We start from the raw sequence: 17,323 nt of genomic DNA, 5'->3' as shown, positions 1-17,323 counted from the left end.
GCAGCTTCGAAAAAGTCATTACTTGCTTGGGCTCTGGCTTCAGTTAAGTCATGAGGTTATGACATCGGTTCATGAATGCAGCATTATGTATAGTCCCATTTACTTAAAATTTCTTCTTTTCATGAGCAAATGGAAGTGGGCAGTTATTGTTAAGGGGGAATTATTTTCATTGGATTGACTTCATCCAGAAGCTCAAGAGAGAGGAAATTTTAAAGTAGATAAGACTGCCAATTATTGTTCAGTCATACTTCATCTCTAAAATGTACAAACTTAGCTTCCCACAAGTAACAACTTCAACAACAACAACAAGAAACTGCTGTCCTGAATAATCCTGCCATTTCACAACTAGTCCTGGATACCCAGAGAGCACTGCGGAGGTCAAACAGTCCAGTGTTGAGTTTCATACATACTTAAGGGTACATCACTGAGCCACTGGAACATCACACCAGTGCTGAGCATCTGTACAAAGCCAAAAGTCTGCTGGGTACTTTTAAACCCTTGTAAATACAGAACTTAACAGTGAATAGATTTCAGAAATTGTGACATTTTATTTTGAAGGCCATAGATAAAAGTCAAGTGTAAGAATTCCCAGCAACAAGAAATTCTGTCCTCAGTAATTTCTGAATCTCTGCAACGACACCATCAAGATACTGTGTTTATCTTTACCCATTAAATAAAACCAGCATCTGTTTTTTTTTTTGGGGGGTAGAGAATTGAGTAGTTTTAAATTGTCTGGGTCTTTTCCACATTTGTGTGGACACAGAAATAAAGAAGGTAACGAAGAAATTTAATTGTCCTTGTGCTGTGACCACACGCAGCAGAAAAGCCTCCTTTTTGAATGGCTGAACTTCCAAGGACAGCTGTTCACTTGAACAGTCACTGATTCGAAAGCTTTCGAAAAGAAGGAAACACGAAGTACAAAGTGGAGAGTGCCTCTGATTGCTTTGTGCTGGCTGGGCAGGAATTTCTCGTGCTTTCAGCCAAAGCAAAGGATGAACTCCGCAGCAGCCCATCCTGAGCCTAAACTTGTCTATGCGTGCCCTGATTCTCTGCCATATTGGCTGCATGGGTAAGAACGCATCATCTCTACTTGGTATTTTCTAACTACAAAGCTAAAGTACTACTAATGTAACACATGCATGGTATTAGATATAGGAAACCCCAAGCTGCTGCAGAGTTGTTATGCCTGCATGTAGGACTTCACTGAGTTCAGCACTGAGGACGTGCACGGATCTATCAGGAGTATAGGACAGACGCTGCTTTTCCGAGGGCTAGGTCCCTTCTCAGGCTTCAGTTGTGCCCTGCTGTCACACAGCATAGGGTTGCCTACCCTTGGTGTGGACCCCCATGCAATTCCCATGGAATATAAGTTATCGTCTCTCAGCTGACCATCCCAGCATTGGAACAGGCCCCTGCAGAGCAGCAAAGCATTTCACCTGGGCTCTCCCCTTTGGCTCTTTTTGTCTTTGGCAACAGACCATAATGTTCAGTATCCTATGTGCACAGGTTGATGGCAAAGGAAAGAGCCTCTCCAACAGCAGCCCTGGGAAAGAGGAATGAACATTTCTTACCTAGTGTAGGAACAAGCTTGTTTGGGGGCTACTGTAAATTCCAGCAGTAGCCGCAGTTTGGCTATTAGGCCTGCACCAATTGTAGCAGCATTCACCTCAAACCTTGTGGCACAGCATTAAAGAACAGCACTGAAAGTGCAATTCTGAATATATGTTTCCTGGTGTGGTACCGCTTTTGAGTTCAATTGAGTACATCTCTGCTATCTGCTGCCCAAATTCTTAAACCCAGCATGAACTCCAGAGGCTACTTAGGGCAAGTCAATGTACTTTCAACTGTACCAAAAGAGCAGAGGGCTTGATGCTGCCAAGAAAGATCCCAGAGTGTAAAGTAACAATTTATCAGAATAGTAATACACATTATCTAAATAAACCAATTCCTTCCTCCTCTAAGCCAGGTGGAAGTTTAGTATCTTTATACTTGATACTACAGCACCTTCCTTCTCCTAGAGAATGGAAAAACTGTCATACAATCCTGAATGTATGCTGCCATCCCAGTTAGTAACAACTCACCTAACTCTAGCATAAGATCTCTGTGGCTGTCAGAAGAGGAGGTCCCACCCTACCCCTGCTCATTCTGCCTGCCTCTCTGGGGCCAGCACTGTGGCTGCACAATAAGCTGTACCGGATTCAACCCATTTGCAAGCCAGTACTAATACTAGCATCAGATGGCTATGTAACAAAAGCATTAGATTTTCTTTCTGCTAAGCAGCACTATCTGCGTCAGTAAGTCTGCACTTACTGATGGATGATGCCTGTCACCTAAACATTTGTATCGGGACAGAAAGACTGAGGTCAGTAGTACTATCCCTATACCCTGTGTCTTGCCTGGGGACTGTTCGCTGCAAGGGTGGGGAACAGGATTCCAGCATATCTTCTTCCAGCTGGCATCACAAAACCCAGAAAGACACAGGGGAAAAAAAAATAAGAAAATAAAGATAGGAAAAACTCTCAACATTTGTGAACCAAAACGAGGTGCAAAGACATGAACAACAATTCCAGCACAATGGCCAAACCACTAAGAAGCAAGACCCACAAACATTTTGGTCCATGTTTTGTTCCAGTTTTGGGTGATGTTTAACTAGACATGGGTAATTATCCACGAGCTTGCATTCATGACTCGAACTAGCACTATTTTCAATCAATGGCTTTTGCCTTACTATATGAAAACTCTCTTGATCCCCCTGGGGCTAACTCCATTTTTTAGAGAGAGATGATTTCTTGATCAAATTCTCTCTTCTGTATTTCTCTGTGTATTTTTCAGGCCAGGAACTGGATAGCGTGGTATGCCGTGACAGTTTTAATGGGAAATTCCTGTTGGCACATCAGGAATTCTCAAATAAATCAATTTTTAGGAAAAACATCCAAACTTGTCGAGGGCTGATCCCAAGAAGGAATGATGAAAGCTTGCCTGAGGTCTTAGCAGAAGCAGTCAGCCCCAGAGACAGTTGCTAGAACTGGCAGAACAACATGGGTAGAAACAATTCTCCATTTGGGTGTGGTTTTGCAGTATTACATTATTCCTTCATCAGTCACGCTATTACACTATGGGGAATATTTCATGGAAGGTCACACATATGGTCTACAAGACTCAAGTGCACATTACTAATTTTGGGGTGGGACTCACGTTTCCTAACTTTAGCCACCTAAAAATTCAGAAGCCAAGATTCTCTGCAAAGGAGGACAGGAATTTCCAGGGGCACCTCCTTCTGCGTGAATCTTAGGATGAACTGAGTCAGCCTTTGGAGAGCTCTCTGTATTGACTACTGTGTCCTTGCACAGCTGACCAGGACAAGATACCCAACTTTCAGCTGACTAAAGGCAGATGAGATGAAACACATTATTGATGCCCTCCTGTTCCATAACATGAAGCTTTAAAACTGGGCATGGGACAGGCAGGAGCATACATCAATCATATGGAGTCATTTGCAGGAGAAGCCTCTACAGAAGCCCTTAGTGCTCCTAAAAATAACAAAACTGTAAGTGTTTTTTTAAAAACAAAATTATTCTGACAGTTCTCTTTCAAACCTAAAATGGCAACACTAATCTGATGGCCTTGAGAAAGAGGGTCATATTTTCTCTTTTAATTTACTGCTCATCCAAATGTTCTCTCCTTTCCCCTAGTCAAAATTAACAAAAAAACCTGAAAAGGTTTTTCTCAAGTTTAATATAATTTAGTGCTATATGCTTGTGTTCTTTTTTTTTTCCTATCTGCCCTAGCACTGTAGTCCTAGGACTTAGCACTGTAAACGCATGAGCACTGGAGCAGCTTTATGCAGAAAAGCGGTATCCCTGTTTACTGGGATATTTCATGTGCCTTTCACTATATTCTTTCGAGAACATATTCTCCAAAGAATATATTATTTCAAGACTGCAATCTAAAATATTCAAAAGAAGAACAGGACAAACATATCAAACGAGTTTGTCCATCCCTGTGCCAATGACAGGGAATTACTACTACAGTACCAGTAGCTGGACACTTTAAAGAGGTGGAGAGGTGGGGGTCTTACATAATTCCCCCCCCCCCCGGAAATGGACGGGAAATTTTCTCATCCCTTTTGTTTTTCACTCAGGCTCACCACTCTGCAGAGGTGAAAGCTTCTGGGTTGAGCTATATGAAATTAGTTGATGGTGAGCATCTTTCAAGTGTGAGCTCACAAAGGTTTAAAAGAATACCACCCGTCTAAGCATCATGCGGTTTCAGGTTGTATTTCTACTGTTTTCCACCTAAAACTAAAATGCGCAATGAATTCACTCAAAAGTCAGTCCCAGACACAGGAAACTGCGTGTAAACCTTCATAAGGCTAGCCTGAGTTCAGATGTATAATAAAACCCATTATCACTATTGCATCACGCCACTTGCCATCCACGAAGGTTTCGCACGACCCATTGCAATTAGCAAACCTGTGCAGTGAACACTGAAGCTTACCGGGAGCTCACAGAAGACCCTCCCTCCCCCAATACCAGGGTATATTCACTGTGGTTGAGGACTGCTTTCTTTTAAAAGCCACACATTTTCCTACTTAATTGTGCTTTAAATAAAACAAAACAAAAACCAACTAGCTAAACCAACACAGAGAAGCTCCTAACAAGCTATATGAAAAGTGAGCTGCCGAGATTTTCCGTATCACGTGACACTTCCACAACAAGTCCTATTATTCTGTGTGTTGGTTAGAGGTGTAGTAATACAGCACGGTGGTGTCAGCTGTCATGGTAGGAACCATCCATGTCAGACACTACATAAAATTTAATGACATGACAGTACCTTCACAGCCCTCTGATAGGTAAGGAAAATCTAAAAGGATCTTCCCAACCTTCACAGTAAACACAATTGGATAATCTAAAGCACCTGCAAGCAGGAGATAAGTCCATGATATATCTTTCCAATCAGCCAGCTAATACTGTTATTAAAACAGTTATGTCAGCTCTTAAGTCTCCTATCTATTTTGGGCATTTCTAAGGACGTTACCACTTTGGCATTTAGCCACCCACAGATTTAGTTGATCCAAACACCATATTTCCTTCTCCCATATCCTCAGCTGTTTCTAAGATGCCCAAGCCCTTCACAGGGGCTCAATTACCATTTCCTTCAAGAGCTGTCTGATTCCTATTCTTTCTTAGGAGCTGAGAGGAGCTAGCAGTACAGAGACATCCTGCTCTTCCGCATGGCTTCGCTGATTAAGTATGCTGGGCTCAGTTCTGGCTCCTCAGTCATGATTGAAATGTTCTGCCACTCCCCCAACTGGTTTGACTTTTTAATGGTGTCCACCACACACAGAGCATACAGACAGTCGTCAAAAGTGGCAGCCATTGTGAGGGGCCTCCCGTCCCAGGTCCTCCTGTCGTCCTGGTCCTCAAATGCCTGCCGGACAGCTTGAACCATCTTAATGGTGCCTCGGAGGTAGGGGGATGGGATGTCACTGAAGGCCTTCTCTGGAAGTAAGGAGTTGCTCACCGGCGTGGAGTCCTTTAGCAGGAGCTCCCGCTGAGGAGAGCTGTTACTCTGTCCATAGAGATCAGTGCCTATTACAATCAGCCGTCCTGCTGAACCCACCACGATAATGTCTTGTTTGAACTCCCCCGGGACGTTGAAGTTGAGTGTCACTGTGCAGCACACGCCACCTTCCAGGACCATCTGAAACGTACAGAAGTCGTCGCTGGTGATCTGCCGTATCCCCTTGATGTGGTCTGTCTGCTTCACAAAGGTCTTGAGCAACCCGTGCACTTTCACAGCCTTCTGGCTGGTGAGGAAGGTCAGGAGGTCAATGATGTAGGTGCCAACTGAGTGCAAGCCCCCGCCTCCCATCAGGTCATCACAGCTCCAGTTGTACTTCTTGCCTAGCAGGCTTCCGCTGTGAACCTGCACCTCACACACCAGCAGCTCCCCTACGTAACCCTCCTGGATCAGCTGCTTCATCTTCACGAAAGCAGGCAGGAAGCGCAAAACGTTCCCCATGATGCTCATGAGCTTTGGGTAATAATGAGCTGCTGTCATCATCCTAAAGGCATCCAGGGGAGTTGCTGTTCGGTCACAGATGACGTTTTTTCCAATGCCTGAAAAACAGTTTAAAAAAAATCATCAGCAAAAATGTATCAATTGAGTAAGCTCACAGTCTCGAGACTATTCTTAAAGACTAAGCCAAGGAGAAAGATCCTTGAAAGAACAAAAATTTCAATAAGGTATTAAAGGCAGAAAGATCCCCTCTGGCATGTTTACAAAATGCATGTAACAGCTTCTCAAGTGCCACAGTGCAAATATATCCCTTTTTATTTTCAAAGGGGACTCATGCCTAAAAATAGCAAGAAGGTGAGGGTGTGGACAGATAAGAAAGCAAGCTAAGGTAAGGTGGACTGCTACCCTGCATTTGCCCCCTTCTGGGAGCAGGTACAAAATCAACCACCCCAAATCAGCTATCTCACAGACATCTCTTCTGTGATAACCTGCCTGCGTGTGGGCTTCTGAGAGCTGAGTCTATTCTTCAGGTTCAAATCCCTGAAGCATGTGAGTAACACCACCTCACATCCACAGTAGATTGATACACATACACTGAAAAGTCTGGGCTTGTCTTCTCAATGGTTTTGTACCTTCATCCTTCCTGTTCAGACTGTTTAAGAGGCTCTGACTGGAGACAGGGAAAAAGTATTGGGATTGTTGCTTGATTTAAAATGTAGGAATTGCTTCGCATTTGGAAAATGCCATGCTACGACAATGGCACTCATTTTTTTCTGAAGCAGCTCTGCTAAAATGTCAACAGCGCATCCACAGTGCCAAGGGAGAGCTGCAATTGCTCTAAAACAGGTCAAACATAGCTGTGACAATCTGTTCCCTCACAGAATTGCCCATATGGGCAAACCGTTCACTGAAGCTTGCATGATGGTCCTGTTTTATCTGGCCATCAAGGTGTGCAGCTGAATGCAGTGCAGGCTGAGATGCCTGTGCAATGGTTTTATTATTGATTTCTTCTCATCAAATACTTTCATTCTGTACCCATACACACACACAGCGACAGTGTCTCTGGATTACTTTATAGTTGCATACAAACATTTTGTTTATGCTTAATGAGCAACATTAAGTGAGATATACAACACCTTTGCCTAGAAAGCCTGAGGCTATAGCTGGGCCTGGCACTTAAGAGAGCTAAATTTGGATCCTGTCTACTGGAGTTCAGGTGAATAAATCTGGTTACTCGCTAAATCGCTTTGTGTTTTGATTCCTTTTCCCTTCAGCTAGGTGAGAAATCCCTTTCTCTTTAAAGAGCTGTTCTGAGGATAAAATTTTACATGTTTTGGAGCTGTTCGGATGAAGTCATATAAATCCAGACAGATGGCAGGGATCTGTCTGAGCCCACTTACATGAATATTTAACAGGCTGACTGGAAGAAGGGGGTCACAGTCCAAACATTCAATAACCAGCTTATCCACACTGCCTATTCCCAGTCTTTGTCTACTGCTATTTGAGTAGCTGAAACTGGAGGGAGGCCTGTCACCACTGAAGTGGCAGTCACATCTAGGAACAGCCGAGAAAGGAAAGATCTTCCTTCAACTTGCTCCTATTGGCCATCTACGTAAGTGAGAAAGTAGAGATGTACTTATTTTCCTCTTATATTAGGTAGAAATCCTCCGTCCAATGGCCATGGTCTTCCTTTCTCATCTTTACAGACTGCTACTGGTGACCAATTTGACATTTTCAACCTCATAGCATTCCTTTTCCTACTCCTGAGTAATTGTTTCCTGCATCTGTTCGATACTGGAGAAAGCATTTATCCACATGCCCTGTATTCCTCTAACTGGCAGCTCCAGCTATGCCACTTGATACAGATCACATATATAATATGCCCTTAAGTTCACAGACTCTTCACAGAAAAATTTTAGTCTGGCAAATTAGTTATCCAAATAAGGGCAATCCTAGTCAGACAAAACTTGCCTACACTCAAACCCTCCCGAAATAGTAATTTTCCCTGCAAAGAACCCATAGTTACTACATCATCATCCGACCTGTTCACCGCTGATCCACAAACATCACTTCCTGCTCCAGTTCAGTTTGCATCATTCTGCCTCACAGACACCTGCCACATTTTATCTGGGGTCTGTGCAGACCATAATCTCTCAAGATACGCAGCTCTATACATGTGCTTGTGAGGAAAAGGATCCAATTCGTGAGGAATCGCAGCCTGGGGGCAATCTTTCTGCCCCGTGTTCAGTGCCATGCACAGTGCAGGTCAGTCCTTCACTATGTAGGGCAGGGAACACTAGGGACTGTCACAATCTGAGTACCAAATGATGATTATAAATATGAAAGAGAAGCCTATGGTTTTTTACATCCCTTACATTCAGGAAAAATTGCCATTAGGATCAGTGTAAGTCAGGCATGCAGAGAAAAGGGAAGAGACCTAGATGTTTGTATGAAGACGGAGAAAAAGTGGAGCCTTACGTCTACTCCTTCCAACATTTCAACCTTTTTGGAAAGGTTGGAACCTTTTAATTACAGCAAATCCAAAATGCAAACGCCTTCCTATCTCTGTACGTATGCTGATAATACCTGCTATGTTCTCATCCCTGTCAGGGATTTAAACACATTTTCACTTGGTGCCCAGAAAGCTTTTATGCTCTAATAAAGCTTGTGCAGGTTCTTTCAGCATGACGCTGCTCAGCACTTGAGGCTGTGCACATTACAGATCTTTGTCTTCTCTGTAGCTGCAAATCTGCAAGCAGCCACATTAGCTTTCCTGAAGCAGGGAGAGAACATGAAAGGTTTGCTTAATTCAATTTAGAGAAATCCTCTGGTGTGTTTATGCAACTCAAATAAGAAACAGGCAGATCAAAACAACATCATTTTCTGCTCTCCTCCCTCTGCTCTCTTCTCAAAAAGAAAGGAAAAAAGGCACCTTCCCTTTGAGCCATTCTCTAAAGAGAGGACAGGCAGAGCAGAGGGGAGTGTGTGGGGAAAAACCTGCCTTCTCAATACTGACAGTCTCATACAAAGACGTGCTCTGACTGCAGGTGCTGGAAGGGGATTCTTTGAGAAGTGACCGCCTTCTCCTGGCCTAGGGTTAGGGTCTAACCCTGTCAACTTTTAGATAAGACTCTCAAAGAAAGGATCAACTGTTACTGCTTGTCGTTCTATCAGTGTGTTTTGCTGTTTCATGTATCTTTGAAAATCACACCACAGCAAGCAGCAAGACTATTAATTACATAAAAGCAGGGAAGTGCTGTCTGCTTGTTTCAGCAAGAGAAAGTGCAATACATTTGTCCGTGGTGATAAGCAATAGGGTCGAATACATCTCATTGTATGACAGGATACACACCCCTTCCACATGCATCAAGAATGCATCTTTAATGTCTTCATAAATGACTTGGATGCAGGACTGGAAGGAATACTGATTAAGTTTGCTGATGACACAAAATTGGGAGGAGCTGTTGACACTCTCAAGGGCAGAGGGGCTCTGTAAGAGAGATCTAGACATATCAGAGAGCTGGGCAATCACCAACCATATGAAGTTTAACAAGGGCAAGTGCCGGATTTTGCACCCGGGGCACAGCAACCCTGGATGTACGCACAGACTGGGGAGTGAGAGGCTGGAGAGCAGCCCCGCAGAGAGGGACCTGGGGGTTCTGGTCGACGGCAAGTTGAACATGAGCCAACGGTGTGCCCTGGCAGCCAAGAGGGCCAACCGTGTCCTGGGGTGCATCAAGCCCTGCATTGCAGCCGGTCAAGGGAGGGGATTGTCCCGCTCTGCTCTGCGCTGGTGCGGCCTCACCTCGAGTGCTGTGTGCGGGTTTGGGTGCCACAGTACATTAAGGATATAAAGCTACTAGAGAGTGTCCAGGGGAGGGCCACAAAGTTGGTGAAGGGTTTAGAGGGGAAACCGTATGAGGAGTGGCTGAAGTCACCTGGTTTGTTCAGCCTAGAGAAGAGGAAGTTGAGGGCAGACCTCATCGTGGTCTGCAGCTTCCTCACAAGGGGAGGAGCAGGGGCAGGCGCTGATCTCTTCTCACTGGTGACCAATGACAGGACCCGAGGGAATGGCAGGAAGATGTGCCAGGGGAGGTTTAGGTTGGATAGGATATTAGGTTTTCCTAATGCTTCCCCCAGAGGGTGGTGGAGCACTGGAACAGGCTCCCCAGGGAGGCAGTCACAGCACCAAGCCTGACACTATCCAAGAAGCACTTGGACAACGCCCTCAGAGACATGGTGTGAATTTTAGGGTTGTCCTATGCAGGGACAGGAATTGGACTTGAAGATCCTTGCAGGTCTCTTCCAACTCAGGACATTCTATGATTCTAAGAAATTTAGTCTACTATGCTACAGTTCTCAAACAGGCAACTTCCGAGTACTGATTTCTTGAGTTCTTAGGTAAAAAGAGGAAGAAAAATAATTTAAGTACACATCATTCTTTTTGAGGACTCTGCACAGCCTTCACCCCAATCTCTCTGCTTGGCTGTGCTTCAGAAAGAGAGAGAGCGGTGCCAGCCAGGTGGTAAGTGACATGACTTGGGATTTCTCTAATGTGGCACAGAACAGGGGAGGGCTCACTCCCAGCCAGCCCAAGCCCAAAGCTGAAGCTGGGCAACACATCTCCATGACCCACTGCTCCAGGCACAGACAGCCAGAAACACAAAGAACCTGCATTAACAGGCACCATGCCATGGTGCCAGTGACCCACCAGTGTGCACAGCCATGGGGCCACAAGGTGGCAACCCCATTAGACCCAGTAGGTCTGCTTCCCTGAACCTCTCTATCTTCTCCCTCCAGCAGAAAAACAGGAAAAAAAAACCACAAGTGGTAGAGCTGGATGATGTCCATTCACGAGACAGCCCCGATCCCTAGGCCAATGACATAGGTATAACTTCCTCTAGCAGTCCTTGAAAGTGTGAAAGGACATGAGTTTGAGCAAAATGACACAAGAGAATTTGACTTCTAGGTTTGGTTGCTAAAGACTGAAAGATGGCAACATCTGACAACTGCTTGGTTCCTCTTTAAAATGAACCAATGTTTCCAGAGCAGGTCCATGTCACAAAACCACCACTAACACTAGTGTGTTCTTGGTTCTTAGTGTCTCACAAGGAAGATTAAGGGCTGAATGGTCTATCTTGACTATTCTTTATCTCCCAGGGTGTATATATCCCTCAAGCCAAACCTCAACAACTTAGATACAAATCTACCTTTATTTTAAGAAGGTTATTTAAGAACACTGATCTCTGAAGGAGTACGTGTCTACCCAACTGTCTAGAAGCAGCCGAGGAAATAGAAAATAATTGTCTATACTATCATTAGTGCTGCCATTCATTTGAGTGAAGATTTCTCTAGCACCTTATACTGGAAAGTCAAATTGTAACTATGATCTAATGGCTTGTCACCCACTTCACAGTAATTATTTTTGTCAGGAAGTCACGTGATTTATTTGCAAACCTCAGCCTTCATTTTAGAAAAAGGAAGCCCTTGTGATGTTGAGGTAATTTTGAAAGCCAAACAGCCCAGAAGTGAGCAGTGAGTAGATACAGTCCAGGTTAGTAGCATTTCACTTTCTTTTTTTCCATGTTAATGCAGAGGAAGACTATGGAACTAGAGTAAGAATTTAAACTCCTGATTTTTAAATACCTGGCATTTGCAGTTCTTTGCTTTCCTGAAAGCTCTAGCTCCTTGGCTACCAGCAGCCCAGGTTACTTTGTCCCTGTAACATCCCTGTGCTGCACAACCTAAAAAACAAGTAGAACTCCTGGGCCCACTGCACAGGGAAGGTACAGCAGCTGTAACTGGCAGAGGCTTCATCAATTCTGAAACCTGCAATGTCAGCTTTCTTCCACATCTGCTCTGATTGTTTCACATACGGACAGAAATATTTTCACAGGGGAAAAAAGTGTCCGTCAATGAACTGGAACAAGACTAGTCCTCTAACTATCCAGCTCAGGACATAAGACCCTAGTACAGTATTTTATCCTCCTCCTATTCACAAGAAAATAAAAAAGGGCTCTATTTGGAGTCTGTGCGTATAATCAAAACCTTCACTGGCACTAGAAAGATTCATTAGTTAGCAGTCGCTACCTGTTGCTCTTGGCCAGGAAGGGGGTGAGAGAAAGGGGGAAATAAGGTTTTGGTGGACTAAGCTAAATTAGTCAGCAGAAAAATACATTCCTAAAGCTAAAGAGGAACTGCCAACATTAAAGAACAGTCTGAGGGTTTCAGCAAATACAGGAATGGTGGAAGACCATGCTTACCAGGCTATTTCAAATGGATGATTTTAAACATTTATATCCAATTATAGTATCTTCTTCATAGCCATTTTTATTTTTTTAAAAAGAAGCTAATACAAAATTACATTCCAAATGGCAACAATACACATTATCATTAACATGGTTATAACAAATAAATAGGGGCAAATTTTTCTTCTCAGATTTTGACCACTGCAACTGTTGTTGTTGCCTTTGGATCCTATGCAGAATTGGGACAAATTATCTTTGGCACTCAGTTCTGTTCACAGCTTGTAAGACATGTTGCAATGATGTGTGTTGTATTATTAGTACACATACTATTAATTGTAATCAGATCACAGTTTCCATCCTAATGCAGTTTGACATGGTTTGCAAATACAAAGTAGTATCATCTAACACATGAATGAAGTGTGTCTCATTCATGTATTTCCAGCTTTGTAACACTGAAATATTAAGCTGAGATATTTAGCTACTTTTATAAGATATAAAGCTACTTCTATAAATGTGTGCAAGTCAACAAACAAAAAGTAGCAAGTTTAGTTAAAAGGCTATACTTTGCTGCGAATTAGTCATTTTGGCCATGCTGACGAAAAGATCTTTCCTTAGGAATGTATCAAAAAACAGTCAAAACAAGTGGCTTAAATCAAAAGTCACTACCTCTCATTCAAAGAGTTGGCTTACAGCCATTTACTCTTCTGCACATAGGTACACACACATTGTCAACTCCATGGTTTTGCACAGAAACCATCTCAGAAACTGCGCGAGGCACCGGGAGCCAGCGCGTGGTTCCCTGCAGATAAACTGATGTTTGATAAAAGGTATCAGTAGAACTGTGTATTTTGCACATTCCCTTACTAGGCAGAGATCTGTTTGTGATACTAATCATGTTAGTAGATGGAACTACTGCAACCACACTGAATACTCAAAATGTCTTTCCATTTCTGAATTCCAGTATATACCTATATGCAAAAACATACAGAATAATTTTTTTCCCCTCAGTAATGACTTCAGAAATGCTCACAGCTATTTGAAACATTTCCTTCTATCCCTTTCTCTCAAATTTGCAAAAGATACAACATTTGGAGGCTGTAACTTAGCCAGGACCTCATAAAAAATCCACTCTCTTATCTATAGTGATTCATGACAATACTCGAAGACTGTAAACAAAAACAGGGGTTGGTAATAAAAATCTTCCCCTTCCAAATTCACCACTCCCTAAGAAACCTTGAAGAAAATATAAGTGACCTGAGCTGTAACTGTGCTGCACTTTTGACTCTGAAGGAGACCCACAGAGCTAAAAGCAGATAACGCTATTTTTGCAGTTTCAGAACTGTCTTCATGATAGCCTCACAGTCTGATCCCTTTTGTATGAAACTGGAACAAACCAGTTCAGTATTATTCCAGATTTCTAGCACATTTGTACTAAGGAGAGACACACAGCACTGAGAACGCCTCTCGGAAATTGTATGCAAATACAGAATTTGAAGGCAGAAGCAGCTTATACAGCCACTGTTCATTTATTTTAAGTTTTGTTAGCTAGGGTGTCTCTTCAGTCTCCCAGAAATACAGCAATCCTGTAGTCAGTTTAGCCTGCTACATGCGTGATAAGCCATAAATCTTTGGCACCATAAATCATGATCTTCTGACCTGCTCTTCAAATCAGTGCAATATTACTTAGTGAGCACTACCCCCTCTTAATTACAACTCTGCAAATGGCTCTTTCCCCTCTCAGCTGCAGGTAATGACTACAAGGATACTTTGGCCCCTGGCTTTTAACAGCAGGCACTATTTCCCAGCACTATTTCCAGTCACCTCAAAAGAAAGTGCTTCTTTCCTTTGGCCATCTTGCCACAACACTGCTGTATGGCCTGGAGGGATATCGTGCTCATTAACATGAAGCTCATCTGGATGTAGGAGCAGCGACTGGCAACCCAGGCGTCAGGAGGACCCAGGCGAAGCCCACAGTCCTGCTCCCCGCCAGGGGCTCCCAGGGGAACACGAGGCAGCCATGGGAGGTTTCTCAAGTCCCTCCAGATGAGCAAGCAGCAGCAGGGGCTGCCGCAGAGGAAAGCGAGAAGGTGACTAAGGGAACAGAGAAGGGCAGGGGAGAGGGAATGGGAAGAAAGAACGCTACAAGGCAGAAAGGAGAATGCTAGAAGGGGCTGGTGCAAACAGGCCAGGGGACCTCCTGCCACTCCAAGAGCTGCACAGCATGCCCTAATGGTACCAGCAACATCCCCAGTCCTCGGAGGCCCATCCTAAAGGGCTTTCCTTCAGCCCAATATTCGTGTGAGCCCTGCTAGCATCTTTTCTGCAGAAAAAAAAATAACAATAGAGGAGAAAGAAATAGATTTCAGAGAAAATGAGTGCCCTCCTGTACCCAGAGACTAGACAACAGGAAGGGATGATAAAGATGAAGCATCCACATTAAAATGGTGATATGTGCGTGAGTTAAGCTATCGCCCAGTATGAACATCAGGATAGAGAAATGTAATACTGGGACAGGTTATTCTATGGGGCTAATATTATTTTCTGATGTATCAGATGTGGAGACACATGAATAACATACTGAATAATGATGAAAAGCTTTTGAATCCCTCAGAAAATTGTGTAAACAAACAGGGATACATACATTTCTAGCAGGAAGAGTAGAAAACCTGATAGAAGGCTGCTCTGCTCTGGGAAATGAGGAGCAATTTCTGGGCCATTCAATAAAAACAATTACTCGGGTGATTCAAAAACCTTTTCACACAGGAGAAGAATTTTTTTAGTAGTATATAGAGGTGTCTCTGCTATTATTAGATGATTCTACTTCACTATTGTGATACAGTAATAATTATAGTAACAATAAGGACAATAGTTGCATTTATCATATTCAGTGCTCTATCTGTCACTCAGTTCCTTGAGTGGCATGAAAAACACATTTCTTTCAATCAATACATCTGCCAGGGGAAAACTGATAGCAGGACAATGTTTCTCTGATGAAACCTTATTTAACAAAACTTTTGACAAGGAGATAAATCTGGATGATGAATACCTAACAAGATTGGCATTAGTCACAGCTCTAACATTGGGCCAAGGCAATCTTTGTTAATCACAGATATGTATAGCTGTTGCAAAAAATGAAGTTACTATAGCATAATGAGTCATAGCTCATGAACTGACTCATATTAACAGGGCATGTGTGTATTCCTAGTCTGCTCTAAGTGTGAAGGAAAATAACAGTGACTGAAGGAACATATTTTCCTTCGCAATTGAAACAGACGGCAAGTGCACATAGGGAATAATACACCGCCCTGCTGACAAGCAACAGCTCATTTGGCCACAGCAAATCAATGGCTTATACAGATTTTACAAACCTCCATCTCTTCCTCTGCATCAAAATATTATGAAGTAAAAGAACACATACACTATTACATTTTACAGTCAACTGGGATGAGATGCGCTTCACAAATATTAGATGAAAAATTATATAAACACATACACGCCTAAACTGTACACACCACCACCAAAGTGAGGATCTCAGTTTGCACACCTGCTTCTGGCGCTACTACATTACATGGTGATTCTAGTTTTTAGGCTGGTTTATCCTCGCTGACATAACCTCTCTTCCACACAACTGCTCTGAAAACAAAAACCTAAAAACTCAAATACATAGAAAAAACTGTTTGTGGCTGCCTCTGCCCTGGCTGCCCTGTTACCATAGACTAAACCAAAGCTCACTCAAGTGACTACCTGCACGATGAAAAGAAACCCTGCAAAGACACCCTGCTGCTAGTGACATATGAGCAGCATCTCCATTGACAGTTTAGGTGTCACCCAGCTAACGAGACACACGCAGCTCACGCAAACAGTGTGAGAATTGCATGCAGTCTCAATGAAATGGTTAATATGAGCTGTGAGCTTACAGAGATTATTTTAGCTGGGTGAGTGGCCTGTAAAACCATTCCAGGAAAATGTAAGACAGGGAACTGGATTGTGTTGACATTTAAAAAAAAAAAAGATGCTGGGCTCTTCATAGATAGCTGCTGAGGTGTGGTGTCTAGGCTGAGAAAATACTCTGCTGACTCCAAGAGATAATAACGATGCCTGCAGGTAAGTAAGTGCCATCTAAGCAGAACCAGGATGGTTCATCAGAATGAGAAGATTGTCATGATAATATCAGTTTTCATTATGTATTAGTATTGGTGCTAACTTTTATTTGCACAGAGGTAGTAATTAGGGTTATAGTCTGGGGCCATGTCTGTGCATGTGTTGCTGTAGGTATAAATGCTGCTGTAAGCCGTATTCGAGGCACTTATAAACAGATGCAGTCCTTTTGTGCTTGACATTGGACTCAGCCTTGCTGTATAAAGTTTTAGGTAGTCCTGTGAGGAGCAGGGAGTGGGACTCTATAATCCTTATGGGTACCTTCCAACTTGAGATATTCTATGATTCTACGACATATGACCTCTTCTGCAAAGACCATATGTATCCATATGATTGTGACAATGTGCTGACTTGAAGGCAACGTTTTGAATAAGTCCATATGAATTTTTGATTGCTTATTCTGTTAGTTTGGCTAGTTGGGGTCTTTGATTTGAGAGTACAAAGCATTTGTATAACAGAATCCATAGGCAATGCGCTTGAGAGCAAGGAGAGCAACTACGTCTTGTGTCATTATGTGTGCCACCACACTTTGCAAGGCAAAGCAAAACTCTAGCCCTTTCCTAACATGGTCTAGAGTTTGATGCTTGGTTTATAGGCCAGCTGGGGCATGTCATTCTGATCACTCCTCTGCAGGTGCTTATGCAAATAACAGTATTGGAGACTGAAATAAATTAAGCACTTAGTATATCTTTAACTATATAAAAAACTATAACTGCTGGGAAATTGAGAGAAGGTGCAAATACACCCCGACAAGCCGGCTCCTACTTGCACACCATAAGGAAATGCTTCAGGGGTCCCATCTTGAGGTTATCTGTTCAGGCATCTGAAACATGCTCAGACTTATATTCCCTGAGCCCTACTTGGATGCTTTCCATGCTCTCATATGCACTTGGGGA

General features: G+C 43.1%; 1 protein-coding gene across 1 annotated transcript in view; it reads right to left on the bottom strand.

The window, feature by feature from the left end:
* Positions 1-706: 706 nt before the first annotated feature.
* The window catches only part of GFOD1 (Gfo/Idh/MocA-like oxidoreductase domain containing 1), a 71,944-nt gene continuing 55,327 nt past the window's right edge, over positions 707-17,323 (bottom strand). The window contains exon 2 of the mRNA XM_075084040.1: positions 707-6,122. Coding sequence (XP_074940141.1) covers positions 5,203-6,122 — 920 coding nt within the window. The 3' untranslated portion in view covers positions 707-5,202. The remainder of the gene's footprint in view (positions 6,123-17,323) is intronic.

This window comes from Phalacrocorax aristotelis, chromosome 2 (assembly GCF_949628215.1).
Source record: "Phalacrocorax aristotelis chromosome 2, bGulAri2.1, whole genome shotgun sequence".
NCBI classification, from domain to species: Eukaryota; Metazoa; Chordata; class Aves; order Suliformes; family Phalacrocoracidae; genus Phalacrocorax; species Phalacrocorax aristotelis.
Note: the sequence above shows the minus strand (reverse complement) of the source record. Positions and strands in the feature narration are given on the sequence as shown.